This window comes from Theropithecus gelada, chromosome 18, assembly GCF_003255815.1.
Source record: "Theropithecus gelada isolate Dixy chromosome 18, Tgel_1.0, whole genome shotgun sequence".
Taxonomy (NCBI): Eukaryota; Metazoa; Chordata; class Mammalia; order Primates; family Cercopithecidae; genus Theropithecus; species Theropithecus gelada.
In genome coordinates, this window is record NC_037686.1 from 1238294 (window position 1) to 1264038 (window position 25745).

The 25745-nt window shown below is 40.3% G+C and overlaps 1 protein-coding gene and 1 non-coding gene across 3 annotated transcripts in view; both read left to right on the top strand.

Annotated features, from left to right (window-relative positions):
- SPIRE1 (spire type actin nucleation factor 1) overlaps positions 1 to 25745 on the top strand; it is a 188405-nt gene that overhangs the window by 86055 nt on the left and 76605 nt on the right. For both annotated transcript variants that reach the window (XM_025365010.1, XM_025365012.1), the window contains exons 3-4: positions 9272 to 9505; positions 21306 to 21431. In XM_025365010.1, coding sequence (XP_025220795.1) covers positions 9272 to 9505; positions 21306 to 21431 — 360 coding nt within the window. The remainder of the gene's footprint in view (positions 1 to 9271; positions 9506 to 21305; positions 21432 to 25745) is intronic.
- LOC112611767 lies at positions 23317 to 23418 on the top strand. Its single transcript, XR_003116742.1, has one exon. It is a non-coding gene; the product is annotated as a small nucleolar RNA U13 (small nucleolar RNA).

The window sequence follows — 25745 nt, forward strand, 5'->3', positions numbered from 1 at the left end:
GTGCTATACAGATATAAGGAAATCACAGTATTTGATTGACAAGGGGACTTGAAGAAACTTTTCTGGTTTTGGTTTTAAAATTTTTAAGCTGGAAAAGAGGGGATTTTGGTAATGAAGCATGACAACAAAGGCAGTAGCAGCTGCTGTTTGTTAGATGAGGACTGAAAGGGCTGGGCGCCGTGCTCAACAACCTTGATATTTGATATAGGTCATCTCCATTTCAGCAGATTTGACATTTAAGACTTATGCTATCTATTGCTATTTACACATGTTAAACAAAAATTTTAAAGCACATACTCCATGTAGAGCAAAGTGCTGCATTCTGGCAAATACCAAGAAGAATCATACTTGATCACGCCAGCAAAGGAGACAAATATGGACTCCAATACTTTTAGGAAGTCAAAGTCAGCACAAAGAGGGGCTGGATGAAAGGGAATAACACCGTGACGGGAAGGCTTGGTTATGGGATGGGTGGTGGGTGCTTTGCACGAAGCATTGGTGTTAGTGTGTGTGCTGCTATTCAACAGTGAGGCTGCCCTCAGTGGTCGGACCTGGCAGCTAGAGAACAAGCAGTTCCACACAGGATAAACAAGTAGATATGACATTGGAGTAGCCTTAAATTTTAGAATATGTGGTTTTATTGAGTACCCTCTTTTCTTTTACCCCATATCAATTGGTTGGGCTTTAAAACCACTTGTTCCATTTAGCTCTAAGAGACTTTACACTGTAATTCATGTTCATTTTAACGAATGTCAGAGGCCCCGGAAATGTCCAAGGGGGTAAGAGGACTGGTGCTACTGTGATAGCACATGAGCAACGGTTTTCCATCGGCCTCGAGACTAGTAACTCAGATGAATATTTTAGATCTGATGCTGTCTTTTCTCTCTCTCTCTCTCTTTTTTTAAAAAGCATTTCCACATGTTTTGGCCAATAATCTCCTATAATTTGCATAAATAAGTATATATGTATGCAAAGTCACCTGTCCAGGTACTCTTACATTTCAGTCATTTTTCTGGTAGTCCCCCCTTGTCTTCAGTTCAAGACAGTGTCTGAAGAACTAGGTATATGCTTCTCTGGCAAAATATTAGACATTCCCTCAATCCAATGAAAGTGATGAGTCAGCTGGTGCACATGCCAGTGTAATAATGCCAAGTCTTTTTATGCCTGTGTTTCTTTTTTTTTTTTCTTTTTTTGAGACAGAGTCTCGCTTTGTTGCCCAGGCAGGAGTGCAGTGGCGCAATCTCAGTTTACTGCAAGCTCTGCCTCCCAGGTTCACACCATTCTGCTGCCTCAACCTCCCAAGTAGCTGGGACTACAGGCGCCCGCCACCATACCCAGCTAATTGTTTTTGTATTTTTTTAGTAGAGACAGGGTTTCACCGTGTTAGCCAGGCTGATCTCGATCTCCTGACTTCGTAATCTACCCACCTTGGTTGGCCTCCCAAAGTGCTGGGATTACAGGCGTGAGCCACCGCACCCGGCCATGTTATGCCTGTATTTCTAAGAGTATGGGTTAATTTTAGAACTGCTTTCTGGCTCAGGCTTAAGTTAGGAAGGGTGACTAGACTTGGGACGTTTAACCAGACCAGATATCCTTGGGCTGGCAGTTCTTCCAGGATGGTTCAGAGCTGTTCAGGCTGGATCACCACTACAGTGATCTGCTGGAATGACAAAGATGGAAGTAACAGGTATTTCTCCTATGTTCATAAGTTCCATATCTAACTTTAAACCATATATGTCTGAGAGGAAAGAATTTATATCTTGGCTCATGCACTCATTAACTTTTGAGTTCTTACTGTTTATAAAATAATATGAAGATATAAAGAGGAATTACGGAAGGATTTTGCCTTCAAGGAGCTTAGTCTTGTTGGAGAATTAAGATAGGTATATAATTAGCCATAATCCAAGGTAACAAGTGAAATGTACCACATAAACATGCAAATTAACATCATGAAGATTCTGAGGAAAAAAATAGTTGTTTTGATTAATTCATAGAGATTGTGATGTGATGGTAGAATCAGGGATACCAAGGCATCATAGAGGAGATTCTTTAGAGAAAGGGGATGGAAAGATGAGTAGAGTTGGACATACAAAATGCAGGAGAAAGGCTATACAGAAAATAGAAACGATATTGAACAGTGGCCTAGAGACGAGAAAGTGTAGAGCATATAAAGGAAAGAGTAAGAAATCAGTGTAGCTGGACAGCTGTACAATAGTTCTTTCAGGAGCAACATTAGTACAATTGTCTGACCTCTGGGAAGGACTGTGAGTTACTGAGACTGACAATAACGGTATCCCAGTTAAGTTTACAAAGTTTTCTTTTTGTAACCAGAAAACCAGCATTCAGTTTGATTTATTCTTTCGTATCAATGGGAGAGCAAGAGAAACAAGAAGGATAGCGATGACTCTATATCCTACCCACGTTTTCATCCACTAAAATGTTCTAACATCAGAGATTTATAACCTTGTTTGTGCTAGGGACCTCTTTAGTATTCTGATGAAACCTATTAATTTCTTCTCATAATAATGTATTTGTTTTGTTTTTGAGACATGATCTCACTCTGTCACTCAGGCTGCACTGCAGTGGTGTAATCACGGCTCACTAGAGCCTTGACCTCCTGGGCTCAAGCGATCCTCCCATCTCAGCCTCCAGAGTGGCTAGGACCACAGGCCACCAACACCTGACTAAATTGATTTTATTTTCCTAACATTTTATTTTATGTATTTTTTGTTTTATTATTTTATGTTCCAGGATACATGTGCAGGATGTGGAGGTTTGTTACATAGGTAAACATGTGCCATGGTGGTTTGCTGCACCCATCAACCCATTACCTAGGTATTAGGCCCAGCATACATTAGCTATTTTTCCTGATGCTCTCCCACCCCCTACCCGCAATGCCTGGCTAGTTTTTTAAAAAATTTTGTAGAGACAGGGTCTCACTATGTTGCCCAGGCTGGTCTTGAACTTCTGGGCTCAAGTGATCCTTCTGCTTCTGCCTCCCAACATGCTGGGATTACAGGCATGAGCCACCACACATAGCCTAATGTCTTTAAATGCATACAACACAACTTCTAAGATTATAAAATAAACTATACTAAAATATAGTTACCACAATAAAATTATAATATAGTTTTATGTATATGTTTCTTCATATGTACCTTAAATTACATGATATTGGCAGATGCAATTAATTTTAGAGTGGTGATGAGTATTATTTGAGACATCTGCAACTACTGTAATTTAACATGCAAAGATCTGTTTTCTATTGGTGACAACACAAATATGCTAATACTATTGTGGTTTATCACTTAGATTCACAGTTGAATGAAATGTTTAATTTCAGTTACAGAGTAGCCAAAGAAGGAAGGGGTTTATTCCACCAGGAGCATCGGCAAGACTTCTTGTCTCAAGAGCCGAGCTCCCCGAGTGAGCAATTCCTGTCCTTTTTCAGGGCTCACAACTCTAAGGGGGTCTGTGTGAGAGGGTCATGATCGATTGAGCAAGCAGGGGGTATGTGACTGGGGGTTGCATACACTGGTAATAAGAAGGGAACAGAATAGGACAGGGATCTTCACAGTGCTTTTTTAATGCAAATAACCTATTAGGTCAGGGGTTGATCTTTAACTACCAGGCCCAGGGTGTGGCGCCAGGCCGTCTGCTTGTGGATTTCATTTCTGCCTTTTAGTTTTTACTTTTTCTTTCTTTGGAGGCAGAAATTGGGCATCAGACAATATGAGGGGTGGTTTCTGTCTTACTGTGGCTGAAACTGGTATCCCATATGCAAGACATAGTCCTCTTTATTCTTCCCTCTCCTCTCTTCAAGTGGAAAAAAGGGGCCTCTTTCGGAGCTGTGGACTGTGCTGCCTGGCGTTGGGAGAGGGGTAGTGCAAGCACTCTTTTAGCCGTCCTGGCTGGTGTCTCAGTAGGTCACGTACCACACAAGTCCACTGGCTCTGAGCCCAGCTCAGCACCAGGACTTGCCAGGAGTTGCAGTCCTTGTGGCTTAGAGTGCCTTTCAAGTTCGTTTAGAGCCCCAGAGCACTTAAGCTCGCAGTGGTAAGGCTTGCCAGAACTCAAGTTCCCACTACTGGGATAGGCGTTCAAGTTCGTTTAGAGCCCCAGAGCACTTAAGCTCGCAGTGGTAAAGCTTGCCAGAACTCAAGTTCCCACTACTGGGATAGACGTTTGGGCGATTCCTCTCTGGCTAGGGCTGGTCTAAATGTTCCCTTTGTAAGTGGGCATTGGCCTCAGCCCGATTTACTTTCCCCTGTGACAGGACAACACTGAATTCGGTGCAAAGTCTCACAATTGCTGTGCTTTTCTTCTCCCAAGCACATAGATTCTCTCTCTGCCACGGCCGAGGCCAGGAGGTGGGGGAGGGGTGGCGTCAGCGATTCAAGACTGTCTTTCCTTCCCCCTTTGGTGCATCTTTCAGTGATCTGAAGTTAAAACCGGGTACTGATTTCTGGTTCTTATGAAGGTGCCTTTTTTGTGATAGTTGTTAAATTTGGTGTTCCTGCAGGGCTGATGATCAATAAAGCCATCTATTCTCTCCCAACCCAGATTTTTTTTTTTTTTTCTGAGATGGAGTCTCAGATGGAGTCTGAGATGTCGCCCAGGCTGGAGTGCAGTGGCATGATCTTTGCTCACTGCAGGCTCCGCCTCCCGGGTTCACGCCATTCTCCCGCCTCAGCCTCCCAAGTAGCTGGGACTACAGGCGCCCACCACAACGCCTGGCTAATTTTGTGTTTGTATTTTTAGTAGAGATGGGGTTTCACCGTGTTAGCCAGGATGGTCTCAATCTCCTGACCTCATGATCCGCCCGCCTCAGCCTCCCAAAGTGCTGGGATTACAGGTGTGAGCCACCGCGCCTGGCCACAACCCAGACTTTTAAGAATAAAAATCTATAACTTTTTGAAAAGATTGCTACTACATATTTTATTTTATATATACAAAAAGGAACTCAGAAGTAGATGTATTACTGTTATAAAGCATCTTATCAATTTAATTATGAGATACTTATTTAGTATCTGCTATGAACCAAAGTACTGTATAACATACTGTGAACAAAATAGACAAGATCCAAGACCTCCTGGAACTTACATTTTAGTGGAGAAAGTAGACCATAAACAAACATTATGGTTTGAGGTGCTTATTATTCACATGGATGTATTAAGTAGACCATATGATATATTGCCTGCATCCCAGAGACAAACTGTAGATTAGTAATGTAAGTTAAGGAAAGATCGGAACACATACTGTATTTATAGCATTGGCTGTGTATAAGAGCACTTTGCAAGAGATTATGGAAGCAAGTAGAGTGCATGAGCTCTGAAGAACTCCATCAATTAAACAGTTGCAGGAGGAAGGATCTATAGACAGATTGAGAAGTAATTGTTGAGAGAAAATCTAGAATCCAGAGTGTTTGTGACTTTAGTATTTGTGTTTCAGTGGTTTCAGAAGGAAAGACATTAGATGGAAATGAATTAAACAGTGAATGGAAGGAGAGAAAGGAGAGATGGGCTCGTTACAGATAGTGGCTCATGTCTGTAATCCTAGCACTTTGGGAGACCAAGGCAGGAGGATTGCTCGAGCCCAGGAGTTCAAAACTAGCCTGAGTAACATAATAAGACCCCATCTCTGCAAAAAATTTAAAAATTAGCCAGATGTGGTGGCATACACCAGTAGTCCCAGCTACTCAGGAGGCAGAGACTGCAGTGAGCCGTGATCGCACCATTGCACTCTAGCCTGGGTGACAGAGCGAGATCCTGTCTCTCTAGAAAAAAAAAGAAGAAGAAGAAATAACAGCTCTTGAGAAAAACAAGCACTACATAAACTGCTGCCTTACCTTCATGATTCTATATAAACGAATAGCTGAGATTTTTCTCTTTTCATCTTCGTCTTCCAGGCCTTCTTCTGCAGCCTCATAAGATCATCATTGCTACCATGAGCATTGCTACCGCCTTTTCGGGAGGTTTGCTTGTAAAGGGAGCACAGAAATGAGATTGCACTGGAGGGTATGAGGGGTTGGGAGAGTGGGGCTGACCTTTACACTGGAATGGAAAACCTACTCCTCTACTGTGAAAGGAAGGAAGGGCAAATAAGTATAGATTCCTGTAAGTTTGTACATTTGAAAGTGGGAAAATGATTGTTTTATTTGGAGCTGAGCCCTAGAGAGGTAGAAAAGAGTGTTGGATTAAAGAGAAAGATGATATAAAATGAATTCTTGAAGAATGGATCCACTCCTGTAGGCAAAGTAACTGAGTAGAGAAAAGAGCAAGCTTGCTGAGTGATTCTTGGGTCTTTGCTATGGTTGGAAGCCATTGCTGGTTTTGATATTTGCAATGGTTTTGTGATTTTTCTCCCCCCAGCTCTAGAGGGAGGGATACGGTTATATAAGAGGGTTTTCCCCCCTCCCTAGGAAGAAGGGTAGGGTTGGCTGGGCACAGTAGCTCACGCATGTAATCCCAGCACTCTGGGAGGGAGGCCGAGGCTGGGTGGATCACGAGGTCAGGAGATCGAGACCATCCTGGCCAATGTGGTGAAACCCCGTCTCTACTAAAATATAAAAAAGTGCCCCGGCGTGATGGTGCACACCTGTACTGCCAGCTACTCAAGAGGCTGAGGCAGAGGAATCGCTTGAACCCAGGAGGTGGAGATTGCAGTGAGCTGAGGTCGCACCACTGCACTCCAGCCTGGCGACAGAGCAAGACTCTGTCTCAAAAAAAAACAAAAAGCAACAAAAACATACAAAAAAAAGCAAAACAAAAAAAGAAGGATAGGGTTATATAGATGGTTAGAGTCATCCAATCATGTAAAACTCAGTTAATTGTGATTTCTCACTGGGAATAATTGCAACAAGACCTTCTCAGCCTTAAAAAATTGTATACAGAATGTAATCTAACTTTTTTATTTCTGAGACTTTCATTAGTGGGATGCTCTGATTGTTAAAGTGACTGCTCTAGGTTCAGTTTAACAAGTTTTTTCCTAATGCACACCACAGTGTTAGGCTCTGCCATCTTTGAAAGTTAAAATCCTTGCCCTAAGCAGCACCTGCCTGTGGTGAGAATGGTACATGCTATGAGAGCAGTGTGCACCCTGTGCCAGGGAAGCACTGAAATGGTACCCTCTCCTGAACAGGCTGGTGGACAAATTTGGGGTTGTCCTGGGACTCTGCCAGGAGGGATGACTAAAGTAGTCAATTGCCTTGGAACTTAGAAGATCCATTGTTTAAATTCATTTTTGTAGTAGAAAACAGTGCATGGTGGCTCATTCCTGTAATCCTAGCACTTTGAGAGGCCGAGGCAGGCCAATTGCTTAAGTCCAGGAGTTCGAGACCAGCTTGGACAACATGGTGAAACCCTGTCTCTAAAAAAATTACAAAAAAAATTAGCCAGGCCTCGTGGTGTGTACCTGTTTTCCCAGCTACTAGGGAGTCTGATGTGGGAGGATCACCTCAGCCCAAGGAGGTTGAAGCTGCAGTGAGCCGTAGTTGTACCACTGCACTCCAGCCCAGGTGACAGTGAGACCTTGTCTCAAAAGAAGAAAAAAAAAAAAAAGAAAAGAAAAGAATGGCTACAGTGCCAGGTCAGACCATAAAAACCAGTGAAAATATTACATATTTTCAGTAAGAAATATTTTTAAACAGTGTTGTTTAAACACTTAGAAGTTAAGAATTTTTAAGCATGATATTCATTTTGAATGCTAGGATTGAGAAGATATTTCATTGGTAAAGTAGATTTCAGATTTTGTAGAGAATTTTTGAATTTTTGTAGAGAATTTTGAATGAGTGAGTGCTTTTAAGGGCTACAGTCAATGATTCTTTTATGTTTAACTTGTTAGAAACTTCTGACTTTATTTTTTATTCGTGATGTACTTTTTTTAAAATGTGGTATTACCAGCTATAAATGAAATAATGAAAATGAATGATTTTGTGTATTTATTTTGGGAGTAACTGATAAACATTGGAAAAGAGTGGGCTGAAGGAAGGAGAAGGCAGTGAGAACATTATTGAATCCCTATAATAAGTCGGATACTGTACCAGGTACTTCCATGCATAGTCTTAACAGAATCTTAGTAAATGTAGGTATCATTGACATCCCCATTTAACAGATGAGAAAAGTCATCACTAAAATGATTTGCCCTGAGGCAACTGGCTAGTGTTGTAAAAGTCAGGATTTAATTTTAATTCTTTGGCTTCATTGCCTGTTGTTGTTGTTGTTGTTGTTGTTGTTTTTGAGATAGAGTTTTGCTCGGCCACCCAGGCTGAAGTGCAATGGTGCAGTGTCAGCTCACTGCAACCTCCGCTTCCCCGGGTTCAAGCGATTCTCCTGCCGCAGCCTTCCAAGAAACTGGGATTGCCAGCACACGCCACCACACCCAGCTAATTTTTGTATTTTTAGTAGGGATGGGCCACGTTGGCCAGGCTGATCTCAAACTCCCGACCTCAAGTGATCCACCCACCTCAGCCTCCCAAAGTGCTGGGATTACGGGCATGAGCCACCGTGCTGGCTGCCAGTGTTCTTTGGAGAGAGAGCGAGAGAGAGAGAGAGAGAGAGAAAACAATAAAATTAAAAGGTTTTATATGTGATTTTTTGTTTAATAGCAGAAAGGCAGTATTGAGAAATAAAGTGGGATTTCCTGCATTGGCCAAAGTCTGGAGCAGTTGTCAAGGTGGTATGCAACAGTGGTGTATCTACTGTTGATACGTGAGATTCATTTGCCCGGTAGTAATATTGATGGAGGTGGGTGGTAGGGAGGAATATCTGTGAGCTACCTTGAAAATTCAGGGTTTGCAAAAGGTCTCTCATTTGTTTGCATCGTCTGAGAGAGATGTGTTTTCAGTGATTGAATGGAACTAGAGAAGTGTGTGTATATGGATATAACAGATTTTTGTTGTTGTTTAGGCTTAAGTTAATTGCTACCCATAACTGAGTTTTCAGTCTTTCAGATACTTGGGATGTCTGTGAATATCTAAATAGATAAACATTGGGATAAGAGTTTTGAGAGGATATATTTTTTGATAACTGTATCTGTTTTCAGAAATACCTTTTGGACATGTGGAAAATCAACTCGGTTAATATTTTATAAATGAATGGCAAATACAGATTTTTAACACAAAGTGTAAATCTAAGAGAATATAAAAAGGGTTTATGTATGTGTTGTATGTTGGTTTGAGGGAAAAAAATCATACTAACCATTTTATGCCTCACAATTAGTCCTAGAAAGCTCTTCAGTCATCTCCACTAACCACTTTTTTAAATGTTTCTAGGTCATTGAATCTTTGGGAATTATTATTTATAAAGCACTGGACTATGGTTTGAAGGAAAATGAAGAAAGGGAATTGAGCCCTCCCCTAGAGCAGCTCATCGATCGCATGGCCAACACGGTAGAAGCTGACGGCAGCAACGATGAGGGCTATGAGGCTGCAGAAGAAGGCCCGGAAGATGAAGAAGATGAAAAGAGGAAAATCTCAGCTATTCGGTCGTATAGAGATGTCATGAAGGTAAGGCAGCGTTTTATGCAGTACTTGTTTATTTTCAAGAGTTACTATTTCTTCTTTTTTTTTCCCCCTGGAGAGATGGTCTCACTCTGTCGCCCAGGCTAGAGTGCAGTGGTGGGAGCATGGCTCACTGCAGCCTCTGCCTCGTGAGTAGCTGGGACTACAGGTGTATGCCACCACACTTGGCTCGTTTTTAAATTTTTTGCAGAGATGGGGTCTTGCTGTGTTGCTCAGCTTGGTTTTCAACCCCTGGGCTCAAGTGAGCCTCCTGCTTTGGCCTCCCAGAGTGTTGGGATTACAGAAATGAGCCACTGTGTCCAGACTGTTATTTTTTAAAAATTGAATGGTTGACACATATCTGTATTTATTTAAAAATAGTAAAGAAAGAATGGTGATTCAGCATTTAATAATAGTTCCCAGACTTGTCAGCAGCCTGAACATGGACATTTGTGATTGAATCATAACTCAAGAAACCGCTTTTAGATATTATATGCCCCTTATCATTACATATCATGTGTCAGCTTGACTGGGCATTATGTCTTCAGTTGACCTCTGTATGGCCTTTTTCTAGAGTAAATAACAACTGTGATCCACTTACCTACATGAAGATTTGGCATCTCAAGTATAACAACTGATTGTTTTAGGTTTTCTTGACTTACCTAGTGGTATTTATATGTAATGAAGCAAGTTTGGTTGGTTATACTTAATTTTTCTCTTTTAAATTTTGCTGTGTACTTGAAGGTCATAAAATCTACCATGCCAAATGTGCAGAGATTAACATCAAACATATTTGTCAAATTAACCATAAAAGCATTCTGTTTTCAGTTACTTATATATGATATTTACTAGGTTTTATACTTATATATGATATATATACTTACATATGATATTTACTAGGTTTTATAAGCAGTGTCAATGGTGTATCTCTTATTTTCCAGCTTTTCATAAAGCGTTTCAGAGACAGGAATATAGAGGCACTGTGACAATGGTAGTTTTCAAGTGTGCTGAGTGCCCCGTTCCTTAGGCCTCCTTCGATGGTACAACTCTCAAAGACTTTGTAAAGAACCATACAAGTTATTATTCTTAAGAAATTCGGATATCTTATTTAGTTCTTTTAAGATGTGTAGTGCTTCTCATTTTAAATCAACAGGCTATACACATAAAATACATATAATACACAAACAAATAGAAATTTGATGTGTTTTATTTATTTTATGTTTTCTAGATGTTAAGGTTTATTTTTAAAAAATATGTAAACATACTTAAAGGCCAGTTAAACTTTCTGCAGACCACAAATGACCTGCTTGTTCTGTGGAAGACCATTGATAAATAGTGATTGAAAACATGAAGAGTAAAAGGTTTTACATTAAGAAGCAAAACCACTCATACATCTGAAAGTGAGCTAACAGTATTTTGGTGGTGTGTATGTTAGCGGAAGTATGCATAAGAAGTGGTGAAAGAGGAAAGGAACACCTGCCTAACCAACTAGATCTGTAAAATCAGCCCTGACACCAGTAATGTAACATGTCATAGCCAGATTGCTGTCTTAAACTACAGGTTTGGAAGATGAGGTCCAGAGAGTAATTGCAATTTTAAAGTTTTTATTCAGTGACATTAAATATCTTAACTTATAAAAAATTATTGGATATTTAGAAGTTTGAAGGGATACCTTTTATTTTTTAATTTGAGTTACTGTGGTTCCCTAACTTACTGCTATCGTTATATGAAAAATGAATAGTTAAAAGGGTACTTATGAAGACAGGTTATTGGCTTGGCATGGTAGTTCACACCTGTAATCCCACCACTTTGGGAGACCCAGGTAGGAGGATCACTTGAGCTCAGGAGTTTGAGACCAGCCTGGGCAACATAATGAGACCTCGTCTCTATTTAAAAGAAAAAAAAAGGCTGGGCATGATGGCTGATGCCTGTAATCCCAGCATTTTGGGAGGCCGAGGCAGGTGGATCACTTGAGGCCAGGAGTTCAAGACCAGCTGGCCAACATGGGGAAACCCTGTCTCTACTAAAAAAAAAAGTACAAAATTAATCAGGTGTGGTGGCGTGTACCTGTAGTCCCAGCTAGTCAGTAGGCGGAGGCACAAGAATCTGTTGAACCTGGGAGGTGGAGGTTGCATTAAGCCGAGAGCGCACCACTGCACTCCAGCCTGGGTGACAGAGCGAGGCTCTGTCTCAAAAAAAAAAAAAAAGAAAGAAAGAAAGAAAAATTTTTAAAGGTTTTATAGATTGAAGGAAAACTGAAGATTACCGATTCTATTAGAAATTTTATTGGAGAATATCACAACCTTACCTGTTGTTTCTTGGTTTCTATGCTAATCAAAACTGACCCGTAAAATTCTCCACATCTGTAACTGTTCTAAGTGTTCCATGTAGCTGAATGAGAAGAAAAATAATTGCTGAAACATTTTACAAGTAAATGGACATTTTAAAATACTATAAAACCCATGATTCCTCATCATATAGTGCAGATATGAGGTTGTGGTTTGGTTAGCAGGTTGAAAACCTCAATTCATAAATTGACTCATTGTTTACTTTGTTGGAAGAGAAGACAAGAATTATCTGAAGAATTGTAACTCTCCTTGTTTGAAGTAGAAATGTGAAACTAAGTTTGATTGATACAAATAATGGGATGTTTAAGAACTCGAAACAATTTGTTTTCAATTCTTAGCAAGCAAGATCCTCTTTAATGTGTAACTTTTGTCCTGGATAGTCTTTTATTCCAACTAATCTATTAATTTGTTGTGTTTTAATATGGTACATTGTAGTTGAAAAATGCCTTTATATCCCCCTTCTATTACTGGAGCCTGATGATAACACTGTGAGGTAGATTGGGCAGGCATTCCAGTGCCCGTTTCAAAAAGTAAGTCAGGGGAAGAGTAATGTTAGAGTTAGAGTGGAATGCCAGCTTCAGAGTTCTAACATTAAATCTAGAATTATTTATCCAGTATAATGTCTCAACAATAAAGGTAAAATATCAGTCATGGTGGATCACTTGAGCCCAGGAGGTTGAGGCTGCAGTGGGCAGTAATGGTGCCGTTGCACTCAAGCCTGGGTGTTAACAGTGAGATCTTTTTTTGTTTTGTTTTGTTCTGTTTTGTTTATTTTTTAAAAAGGCAAAATATCTTCTCTGACAAACACAGAAAATGTGTCACCAGCAGACCTTGACTAAAACGTCAGGCAGAAGGCAGAGTCCACGTCCGGTGGAAATTAGTATATGTCAGGCAGGAGGCAGTCCACGTCCGGTGTAAATTAGTATACGTCAGGCAGAAGGCAGAGTCCACGTCCGGTGGAAATTAGTATACGTCAGGCAGGAGGCAGAGTCCACGTCCGGTGGAAATTAGTATACGTCAGGCAGAAGGCAGTCCACGTCCGGTGGAAATTAGTATACGTCAGGCAGGAGGCAGAGTCCACGTCCTGTGGAAATTAGTATACGTCAGGCAGAAGGCAGTCCACCTCCAGTAGAAATTAGGAGATGCAAAAGATTTGAAGAGCAAAGAAAATTAAACATGGGCCGGACACGGTGGCTCACACCTGAAATCCCAGCACTTTGGGAGGCCGAGGCAGGTGGATCACTTGACGTCAGGAGTTCACGACCATCCTGGCCAACATAGTGAAACCCCATCTCTACTAAAAATACAAAAAATCAGCTGGGCGTGGTGGCGCATGCCTGAAATCCCAGCTACTTGGGAGACTGAGGCAGGAGAATGGCTTGGACCTGGGAGGCAGAGGTTGCAATGAGCCAAGATTGTGCCCCTGCGCTCCAGCCTGGGCGATAGAGCAAGACTGCATCTCAAAAAAAAAAAAAAAAAAGAAACATGAAAACAAATCTAAATGAATATTAACAGCAAAAAATAATAATAATGTCTTACATGATGTAGAATATATTTAGAATTAAAATATATAACAGTAGCATAAAATTGTGTGGGAGTAAGTGGAGTTAGTGTTCTAAGACCTCGGCATTGACTGGGAAGAGGTTAAAGCACTAATTTATTAGTGCTAACCTTTATTAGGAAAGCCACTAAAGCCTAACCTTTATTAGAAAAGCCACTAAAAATAAATAAAAGAATTTGTAAATATCAGGCCAATAGGGAAGGGGGCAGGTGAAGCTAATAAAATTACTGGTAATCCAAAAGAAGAGATGGAAAGAATTGAAAAGGAATATAGAACAGGGAAAACAGATAGAAGATGGTAATTGGGCACCGAAATATATTGGTAATTACATTAAATGTGAATATTCTAAATGTATACTGCTCAATACAGTAATTACTAGCCACATGTGACTGTTAGTCACTTGAAATGTGTTTCGTCTGAATTGACACGGACTGAGAGTACAAAATCTATGCTGGATTCCAAATGCTTCGTACCGAAAAAAGGATGTAAAATGCCTCGTTGACCGGGTGCGGTGGCTCGTGCCTGTAATCCCAGCACTTTGGGAGGCTGAGGTGGGCGGATCATTTGAGGTCAGGAGTTAGAGACCTGACCACCATGGTGAAACCCAGTCTATACTAAAAAGACAAAAAACTTAGCCAGGCATGGTGGTGCATGCCTGTAATCGCAGCTACTCGGGAGGCTGGGGCAGGAGAATCACTTGAACCCGGGAGGCAGAGGTTGCAGTGAGCCAAGATCACGCCAGTGCACTGCAGCCTGGGCAACAGAGTAAGACTCCATCTTGAAAAAAAAAAAAAAAAGAAAGCCTCATTAATTTTTGTATTGGCTATAATTTGAAGTATTACAATAATATATATTATTGTACTGGGTTAACTAAAATCTATAATCAAAGTTAATTTCACTTGCTTCTTTTTACTTTTTTTGATGTGGCTACTAGAAAATTTAAAACTACGTACACGGCTCACACTGTATTTCTGAGGATTGTACTAGCCTAATACTCTAATTTTTAAAAGACACAGATTTTTATACTACATTAAAAATACAAAATCCAGTCATATGTTGTTTACAGAGTAGACACTATAAATAGGACATAGAAAGCTTGAGTAAAAGAATGGACAAATACAACATTCTAACCAAAAGAAAAGTATCACAGATATTATTTTAATATAAAATGGACCTAAAGGCAAAAAGCATTACTAGAGATAAAAAAGGATGCTTACTTATAAAAAGTTCAATTCACTAAGGAGAAATAGCATTCATAAATTTATGTGCACCTAATAACATAGCCTATAACAGTAGCATTGAACAACATTCAAACAAATAAATCAAAACTAAAAGGGGAAGTAGACAAATTTACAACCATAGTGGGAGGTTTAAAATACCTCTCTTAGTATCAGTACAAATACAGAATGTTTGGACAATGAGAATGACAAACCTGACTTAACATTAATAGGACATGCCACCCATCCACGGCAGAGTACACATTCTTTTCAGGTATACATGGAACACTTAAAAATTTCTCCATATTCTAGGCCTTAAAGCAAGTCTTAACAAATTTCAAAGGGTTAAAATTACATAGGAGATGTTCTGTTACCATAGTGGAATTAAGCCAGATATGAATAATAAAAAGATTTTGTTATTTCCACATATACTTGGGAATTAAGAAACTACTTTTAAATGCCCGAAGAGTCAAAGAGGAAATCACAATGGAAATAAACTGAATAATAACGAATGCCTGGATGCAGACCAGGCTCAGTGGCTCATGCCTATAATCCCAGCACTTTGGGAGGCCAAGGCAGGTAGATTGCTTGAGGCTAAGAGCAAATATGCTGCATAAAGGGGTGATTCACATCCCGGGCAGGACAGTGCAGGACAGTGTGAGATTTCACCATGCAACTCAGAACAGCATATAATTTAAAGCTTAGGATTTATTTGTTTCTGGAATTTTCCATTTAATATTTTCGGACGCAGTTGACCACAGGTAAATGAAGCCATGGGAAGTGAAACTCTGCATTAGGAGGAACTACTGTACTTTAAATCCTAATAATTGCTAAGAAGAAAATGCACAATGCAGTGATTAAAAAGTAACAGAGAGGCCAGGTGCAGTGGTTCACACTTGCAATCCCAGCATTTTGTGAGGCCGAGGTGGACAGATCACCTGAGGTCAGGAGTTTGAGACCAGCCGCCTGGCCAACATGGTGAAACTCTGTCTCTACTAAAAATACAAAAAATAGTCAGGCATAGTGGTGTGAGCCTGTAATCCCAGCTACTTGGGAGGCTGAGGCAGGAGAATCGCTTGAACCTGGGAAGTGGAGGTTGCAGTGAGCCAAGATCACGCCACTTCACTCCAGCCTGGGCAACAAGAGTGAAACCCCATTTCAAAAAATAAAAGTAACAGAGAAATTAGAGGTGAGTAGTGCATCTAGAAAGGACAAACGGGGAAGACATTCTAAGCAGGTGACATTGAAATCAACACCTGGAGGGTGAAGAATCAGCAAAAAGATTGGTGTGTTTTAAAGAAACAAGTCTAGGATTACCAAAACAAAGTGGAAAGAAGAGCCACAAATGGGATTTGAGAGGTAGGTGTGAGCTATAGATGATGAAGGACTTGAGGAACACAGAAGAGATTGGGATTTAAGTTCAGTGGGAGTCACTGGCCCTCCCATACCTGGGACGTTCTTTCCTTAGGTCTGTGCATGGCTCACTCCAATCTTCATTGAGCTCTCCGCTCTGGTGCCACCTACTGGCCAGTCTTTCCAGATTATCGCCCCTCCCCACCACTGGCCTCATTTTCTACCTCTCACCTGCTTTCTTTTTCTCTTTTCTTTCTTTCTTTCTTTCTTTCTTTCTTTCTTTCTTTCTTGCTTTCTTGCTTTCTTGCTTTCTTGCTTTCTTGCTTTCTTGCTTTCTTGCTTTCTTGCTTTCTTGCTTTCTTGCTTGCTTTCTCTCTTTCTTCTCTTTCTTCTCTTTTTTCTCTTTCTCTTTCTTCTCTTTCCTCTCTCTCTCTCTCTCTGAGTGCAGTGACGTGATGGCGTGATCTTGGCTCACTGTAGCCTCCACCTCCCGGGTTCAAGCAATTCTCCTGCCTCAACCTCCCAAGTAGCTGGGATTACAGGCACCCGCCACCATGTCCAGCTAATTTTTGTATTTTTGATAGACACGGGGTTTCACTATGTTGGCCAGGCTGGTCTCAAACTCCTGACCTCAGGTGATCCACCCACTTCAGCCTCCCAAAGTGCTGAGATTACAGGTGTGAGCCACCACATCTGGCCTATTTTTCTTAATAGTAGCTGTTATTCCCAACGTGTGTTTGTGTGTGTGTGTGTGTGTGTGCGCGCGCGTGTGTGTGTGTGTGTATGTTTAAGGGTCTGAGATACCCATTACTAGTTTTGAGAGGAACAGGACATTGACTTGCTCAATACTGTATTAGTCCTTTTTCACACTGCTGATAAAGACATAAGCTGAAACCGGGAAGAAAAATAGGTTTAATGGACTCACAGTTCCTTGTGGATAAGGAGGCCTCACAATCATGGCGGAAGTCAAGGAGGAGCAAGTCATATCTTACATGGATGGCAGCAGGGCAAAAAAGAGCTTGTGCAGGGAAACTCCCCCTTGTAAAACCATCAGATCTTATGAGACTTATTCACTGTCATTGAGAACAGCACGGGGAAGACCTGCCCCCATGATTCAGTTACCTCCTACCAGGTCCCTCCTACAACACATGGGAATTCAAGATGAGATTTGGGTGGGGACACAACCAAACCATATCAAATACTGTGTCTTCTTTCTGCCACAGTGCCTGGGACGTAGTCGGCACTTGGTGAGTATTATTTGAATGAATGATTGGATGCTTTTAAGCAGGGGATGAACATAATCTAAATTACATTTATAAAAGATTTTGCCTGTCAAGTGGAGAACCGTGTAGATGAGTGAGAGAGGAAGTTAGGAGTCCTCTAATGAAAGAAAATGGTGGCTGTGACTGTGATGATGGTGGAGGAAATGGAGAAAAGTAGAGAGCTGTCAGGTGGTATATTTTGAAGGTAGAAACAAGATGACTCACTGATGGATTGGATATGAGTGGTATGGGAATAAAGAATAATTGGCCGGGCGCGGTGGCTCACTAATCCCAGCACTTTGGGAGGCCGAAATGGGCGGATCACGAGGTCAGGAGATCGAGACCATCCTGGCTAACACGGTGAAACCCCGTCTCTACTAAAAACACAAAAAAATTAGCCGGGCATAGTGGCGGGCGCCTGTAGTCCCAGCTATTTGAGAGGCTGAGGTAGGAGAATGGCATGAACCCGGGAGGCGGAGCTTGCGGTGAGCCGAGATCGTGCCACTGCACTGTAGCCTGGGCGACTGAGCAAGACTCCGTCTCAAAAAAAAAAAAAAGAATAATCAAGGATGACTCTCAGCTGGGCATGGTGCCGCACACCTGTAATCCCAGCTACTCAGGAGGCTGAGGCAGGAGTATTGCCTGAGCCCAAGAGTTCAAGACCAACTTGGGCAACATAGCAAGACCCTATATTAATGGGGGAAAAAAGGATGACTTTTAGAGTTGTTTGAGCTGTCTTTGTGACTTCTGAGTGGAAATGCTAAGTACATAGCCATACGTTTTCAGCATAAAGGGCTGGCCTGGAATAGGGATTGAGGAGTTATCAGCCTACAGGTGGCATTTAAAGCCATTAGACTAGACAAGGGCAGCTACAGTAAGCAGAGGATACCCAAAGATCCAAGACTGATCCTTCAAAAACCTCAGCATTTCAGTTTAATTTAGAAGTCTATAGTGGAGCCAAGAGGAGAGACAGATTTATAGAACAGGTTACATAAACCCGTCCTCTCTTTTTAGAGATAAATGGAAACCCAGCAATATTAAATAACTTGTCCAAGGTCATATAACCTAATTTTGTCCCCCAACCCCTGATGTCCCTTTTCTGTAACTATGAAAATGATTTTGTTGCATGCTTACTGTATACAATGCTCTATGCTTTAAGTGCTTTAAGAACATTATTCTCTTTAATATAAAGGTAATTACATTTATTTTAGAGTAGAATGGAAAAGAACTTGGGCGCCAAAGTCAGACTACCTGGTTTCGGTTCCGTTTCTGCCATCGACTAGCTGTATAACCTTGGGCAAATTACTTACCTGGTCTAAATCTCAGTTTCCTGATCTCTAAATTGGGTTTTTGCAAGGGGCCCCTTGCAATTCCATGTGAATTTTAGGATCAGCCTTTCCATTTCTTAAAGAAAGGCTGTTGGGATTTTGTTAGGGATTGCATTCAATCTGTTGATCACTTTGGGTAATGTTGTTGCCTTCACCATATTGTCTCCCAACGTTTGAATACAAGATGTCTTTCTGTTTATTTAGGTGTTCTTTAATTTCTTTTACAATATTTTGTACTCTTCAGTGTATAAGTCTTACACCTCCTTAGCAAAATTTCCTTAGCAAATTCCTTAGCAAAATTTCCTTAGCAAATTCCTTAGCAAAACTTCCTTAGCAAATTCCTTAGCAAAATTCCTTAGCAATTCCTTACAATTGATGCAATTGTAAATGGAATGATTTTCTTGACCTCATTATCCAATTGTTCTCTGGCCGTGTGTAGAAATACAACTGATTTTGTTTGTTAATCATGTATTCTGCAACTGCTGAAATTGCTTATTACCTCTAGCAGTATCACTTTAGATTGTCTGTGTGTAGGATTGTCATATATATTTTAAAAAGTGTTCTTTAGACCTAGCTATTACCTTTACACCAGTGTTTTTACAGTTGCAGTTTACAACCAGTGAATGGGTTCTGAAATCCCAACAGTGAATGTGCAAGTTTTGTTTTGTGAAGCTTTTGTATGTATAACATGCACATATGCATGCGTTTGTGTATAATATGTAAATATATATAAATTTATTTCTTACTGTGGATAGCATTTGAAAACTTTGAAACCCAGTGGCTTTATGCCATTTCATTATGTAACTGGAATATAAGATGAGGGTAAGTTACATAAGGTAAAGCCTTCGTAGTTGTCTTTCGTTACCTTGAATGGCAATTCTGTATTGCAAGGTGTTTTCTAAATACAAAAATAATTGAGCAAAAAATATATGTTTATTAGTGGCTCTGTGAGTAATAAACTTGTGAGATTTCTGCTTTTAATGCTTCCGGATAAATCAGTTTTTAGCTTTTTTTGGTACTGTGAAGAAGGTTTCCTATTCATACTAGAGATATTTTCTTGAGAATGTATTTTATGAAAGGTAGTGATCTAACTATTAGATTGTATAAGATGCTTACTATACATGAAAACAAAAAGCCACATTATTAAGGATATTACAAACTACAAATGTCACTTATTCTTTAATTAATAGAAATTATTAAAAGTAAGATGTATATTTTTATTTATTGTATTAGTGTCCCGTTTACTGACTGAGGTAAGAAATTAAGAGAACTTACAGCTTGTTAGTGCAAATGAAGTGCTTTAAAATGTAATGATTGTACGTGGATACAAAATTATTTTATAGAAAGATAAAATTATTCCTGTGTATGGGCCTCTTAATAGGATGTCTTTCCAGTCTGATACACTCAATGGTGTTTGATTTTTCTAAATTGCTTTGCATGATATTAAGTTGCACATTTTACCCACAAGTAGTTGTATGAGGATTATTGTGAACTATGTATGGTAAAGGACATCAGGGCTGTAGGCAGCACCCGTGGCCTTACTTTGCCCTCTGCCCTCTTTCCTCCACTTCCCATCTACTGATGAGGCAGCTTCCCTGAGGTCCCCATGTTCTGTTGACATTCTTTTTATTTAACTATGTTACAAAATTGAACATGTATTGGAATGAGCCTGGCTTCAGAACAAAATTGAACATGTATTGGAATGAGCCTGGCTTCAGAACAAAATTGAACGTGTATTGGAATGAGCCTGGCTTCAGAACCACATGTTTTGTTGACATTCTTTTTATTTAACTATGTTACAAAATTGAGCATGTATTGGAATGAGCCTGGCTTCAGAACAAAATTGAACATGTATTGGAATGAGCCTGGCTTCAGAACCCCTTAGGGACTGACTGTGTTTGAATTCTCCTTCTCCCTCATGGTAACCATGTGACTGTGGACAGTCAAGTCATGTGACTCTCTTAGCCTCAGTTTCTTTTTCCATAAAATGAGGATAATTCAGCATTACATTGAAGAGTAAATGGTATTATGTCATATATATGACATGTCAGATACTGTAGCTGGCATGATAATTGCTTAATAAATGGTAACTGTTTAAAAACTGGAGCCATCATCAGTACACAGTAAATGGTGGTTCCCTTTCTGTTCCCAACCAAAACTTTTACATATGTCCTATCATTTTCAAGTTTACTAGAAGCTAATTCTAGTAAACTCATCTGTGCTGTTGGGTCTGTTAGTTAGTGGACCACTTTGCCCGTGTAATTGTGTAGACTTTACAATGGTCTTGTGGTACATGAAGCCCTGGATGATGGGAATTGCCTGGCTGTCTAGTATGAAAATACAGATGTAGGGGTGTGTCTGTTTTTTTGGTTTTTTTTTCCTGAGATGGAGTCTCACTCTGTCAGCCATGCTGGAGTGCAGTGGCATGATCTCCGCTCACTGCAACCTCCGCCTCCCAGGTTCAAGCGATTCTCCTGCCTCAGCTTCCTGAGTAGCTAGGATTACAGGCATGTGCCACCACGCCCAGCTAATTTTTGTATTTTTAGTAGAGACAGGGTTTCAGCATGTTGGTCAGGCTGGTCTCGAACTCTTGACCTCATGATCCACCTGCTTTGGCCTCCTAAAGTGCTGGGATTACAGGCATGAACCACTGCACTCTGTTCGTGTCTGTTTTTAGGTACAAAAAAAAACCCCAAATATTAACGAAGCACCATTATTTTATTTTCCCCTTCTATAGTTGTGTGCTGCTCATCTCCCTACTGAATCAGATGCACCAAATCATTATCAGGCAGTATGTCGTGCACTGTTTGCAGAAACAATGGAGCTCCATACATTTCTAACCAAAATTAAGAGTGCAAAGGAGGTGAGTACTACTGCTTTGATATTTATTGGCATTGTTTGATTGGCTTGGCATGCATTTGATATTTATTGGAAGAGAAACCTAAATTTTCAACATTGTCCACTCTATTGTTTTAAAAGATTTATTACCATCCTTTAGATGAGTGCTGAAAGTCATTTAGGAAAGAAGCAACTTAGGTAAAATTAAATCTATTCTATTAAAATATCAACTGTGTGAACCATTTAAACAGATTTTCGTACAGATTCCTTGCAAATGGAAATAGATGTTACTGAACTAGTTCAGTCCATTCCCATGTGACTTGCTTTCCACCCGTCTTTCTCTTCTGTCCATTCTGAAATATGTTGGGACCTCTTCCAGAAAGGGAGAAAGGCTCAGAAAAGAGGTGACACTCGCATCTGATCATTTGTTTTATTTATTATTTATTTAAAAGGTGAGTCACCATGTGTTACATAGGTGGTTGTGAAGATTCAGTGAGATCTTATGTAAAATAGCACAGCATCTGGCGGAAAGTGAGAGCTCAGTACATGTTAGGTAATGGATATCTATATTAGTCAGGGTTGTCCAGAGAGACAGAGCCAATGGGATATATAGATATATAGGTATATGAAAGGGGCCAGGTGCAGGCTCGTGCCTGTAATCCCAGCTACTTGGGAGGCTCAGACAGGAGGATCACTTGAGGCCAGGAGTTCAAGATATATGAGAGGGGGTTTATTAGGAGAATTGGCTCATGTCATTATGGAGGCTGAGAAGTCCCATGACAGGTTGTCTGCAAGCTGGAGACCCTGGTATTCCAGCAGCACAGCTCAGTCCAAGTCCAAAGACCCAGGGTAGGAGAAGAAAAGTATATCCCAGCACCAGGAGGGAGAGAGGCCAATTTTCCTTCCTCTGTTTTTATTCTATCCAGGGCCCCAGCCAAATGGATGGTGTCCAAATGGATGGTGTCCACCTAAACTGAGGGCAGCACTTAGTCCACTCAGACTCACACACTAGTATCCTCTGGAAACACATTCACCTAAATAAATACCTAAAAATAATGCTTTACCAGTTCTCTAAGTATTCTTTAATTCAGTCAAGTCAACACCTAAAATTTACTATCACAGTATCCTTTCTTTTATAACTAACATATAGGGTTTATCAGAAGCACTAGGCCAAAACTTACCATGACCCACAGTTTGGGGAAGAACACATGCTGGATGTGTAAGCAAGAAAGGAAAAACTAAACTATTTGCCCAATAAGATGTACTTAGCCCTGGTAATAAGTAGGTGATGGATGTCTCAGGCAGATCACCCATAATAAATCACCCTTAAATAGATCCATTGTATGTATATGAATAAGAGCTCTTAGCATCCCTCCTCTGCTCTGGCTAGGGTACTGCTTATAGTCTGTCTTTTTATGATAGAGCAATGAAAAACTTTGCCTTTTTCTTGTTTTATTTTTATTAAATTGGATCAAGGAGGAAAGTTGTCAACAGAGTGGAAAAAAGGTGAATTATATGTTAAGAATAAATGTGTGTGTGTGTGTGTGTGTGTGTGTAATGGATTAGCTGTTCTCCTTGAGCAGAACCAGAAGAAGTGGGATCTGATTAAAAGCTTCAAAGTGAACATCCAAAGGCATGTCCTCAACTAGGTTTTCTCAGATAGTAGAAAAGATTACTTTTTAAGGCTGTCATTACCTTTCCCAGCTTGTTAAGACTGAGATTGCCTTCCCCAGAGCATTATTTTTAGGGTGTACATGTACGATCCTGTGGGGTTAATAGAAGAAATTAAATGAGCTCTTGAAGTCCTTCCAACACTGGCATTCTTAGAAACTGTTTGTGAGCTTAAATAGAACAATATTAGTATTTTTACTACTCTACTGCAGTGAGCATTTAAAAAATGTTTGCTCTTGATCCGTTTGCAGTTCCAAAGCGTGGTGATTGGATATTCACACTTGTGTGTGAGATGTTCCTTTTTCTAAACATTGTTCTGTCAGCACATTACTCATCTGATGTAAAAAAATATAAATTTTTTTGCTCTTGATTAAAATTTTGCTTTGCCAGATATGCAAACACACTTTCAAAAAGAGGTTCAAACATTATTAAAGTTTATTTAAATAAAAAGCTGACAGGTGGAGTGAAACTGCTGTGTGGCAGTGCCTGCAGAAGCTGGCCAGGCGGACCGAGGTTGGGCCCTCACATCTCTCACGACCCACAGGCTAGGACACCACCCCAGCCACATCTCTCACCCTATCACCACCCCAAGGCTAGGACTTTATAGGCATTAGTTCCATCCTGTTTCGTATCTCCTTCTCCTCTGTTCCTACTCTGTTGATCTCCGTATCACCCTTTCCCAGTATCCTCTGGAAACTACACTCCATTTTGAAAAGAGTCCCCTCAGGCTCTTCTGACACTTGTTCCCTTAAGGGTAGTGCTTTCTCTTGCTTTCCTCCTGTGGGAAGCTGGTCTTTCCTCTACATCTCCCTGTTTTGATTGGGGTGGGTTTACTAATATTCTGTCTGTCCTCTGCTGCCTGCCAGTAATCAGCCTTCGTCCTCGTTGAAACACCCTTCTTCCTTCGAAGCTCCTGTCACCACTTCTCTCATTTTGAGTGATTTCCTAGACAAAGAAAGCACATAAATTGCCTATCAACACTAAGGTTTCGGGAATGTAAGTTTCTTTTACCTCTACAATCTATAAGGTTTTCTTGAAATGATAGAACATCTTTATACATGTTAGTTTATGTATGTAAATGGTTTCAACCTTTTCTCAAAAATACTGTTTTCACACTAAAAAATACTATTCGTTAATTTGACTTTTTTCTAAAGATCCCAAAATACTTTAAAAATATATTTTAAGACTCACTCTTTATACCTATGAGTTAGTGTGTACCAAGTGGAATTTTTGAAACAATAGGCTCTGATTCAACAAAATTAAAAACTGGGTTATCAACAATGTTTCAAACTACCTTATATCTGTGTATATGTGTGTGCATGAGTGCATATAAATTGGGGTGGAAGCATAGTGTCAGAATATTTGAGCTCAGTTGCTGATAATGTATCTGATTTGATAGTCCAAAAGTACTTTAATTATACTAAATTTCTTATATGCCAAATTGGCAATTTATTAAAATATAAAATCTACCATCTGTTTTCCAATGTTATACTTGTTAAGTGTTAAGTGCATTTACTGAACCTGGCTACTTTATAAAGCACAGCGCCTGGTTCATCATCTATTTATTTTGAAAGCAAATTTGTTTATTTTCTAATCCCTTTCATGGTGTGATGATTTTCTTCTTAAACAACCAATGAGCTCCTTTAAGGTTATTCTTTGAATGATAAAGATTTGGGTAGGCCTGCTGTTACTTTGTCTCTTAAGCAATGTGATATCCTTGAAAGTAAGTACACATTACTGTGTCTCCTAAGCAATCGGATATCCTTGTAAGTTAAGTATAGCTGGAGGCACTGTCTAAGCAATCCATGGAGTGCATCAGGTTGTATGAAAGAAGAGCCACCCTGCCCTGCTGCCAGTGACACCACCATATTCCAGAGCCGTACCGCAGGGGTAGCTGGTGAGCCTGGGCTGTGCTCAGGGGGCAGTTACAATGTAAAATTTTTTATTGGAGAAAATGAAATTGTGTTAATGGTAGTATCCTTTCATCTATTGTGGTCCAGGTAATTTTTTGATCATCAGTCCCCAGTTTTGTTATTGTTACATAAAATTATTTATCATTACCTAAAACTTTAACCCCTGCTACTTTACTGTGTTATATTCATACAGCTCCTTTATAAAATGCCTTCTCTTCCTTACTCCATTTGATTCTTGTAACGATTCTGTGACTCTTTGTAGATTAGAAAACTAAGGCTTTGAGAGATTAGAGATTCACACAGAAGTAAGTTCTCAGTGCTGCTAACAGCATTTTCATCCTCATCACACCCTTCAGTCCAGCAAAGGTGTTCCACTACATAGAAGTTATTGCTGCTTTCCTCTAAGAGTGTCACATAAAATACACTGCTGGATGAAACTAAAGAGAGAGTTCCGAAGAACACGGAGATAGATACTTTGATGTAGGTTTCTGAGCAGTCTTGGAGACAGAATATGTGAGTCAGAGAGACTAATATTTGGCTTTGGAGAGAAGAGGGTTTATGAGGGAATGTGTGGGCACGCACATGCTGGTGTTAGGGGTTGATGGTCCTGCATATGCACATAAATGGGATGGGGGGTACCATGTAAAGTTCAGGTACGAAATAAGAGGGAGGCCAGGCACGGTGGCTCGTGCCTGTAATCGCAGCACTCTGGGAGCCCAAGGCAGGAGGATCGCTTGAAGCCAGGGGTTCAAGAC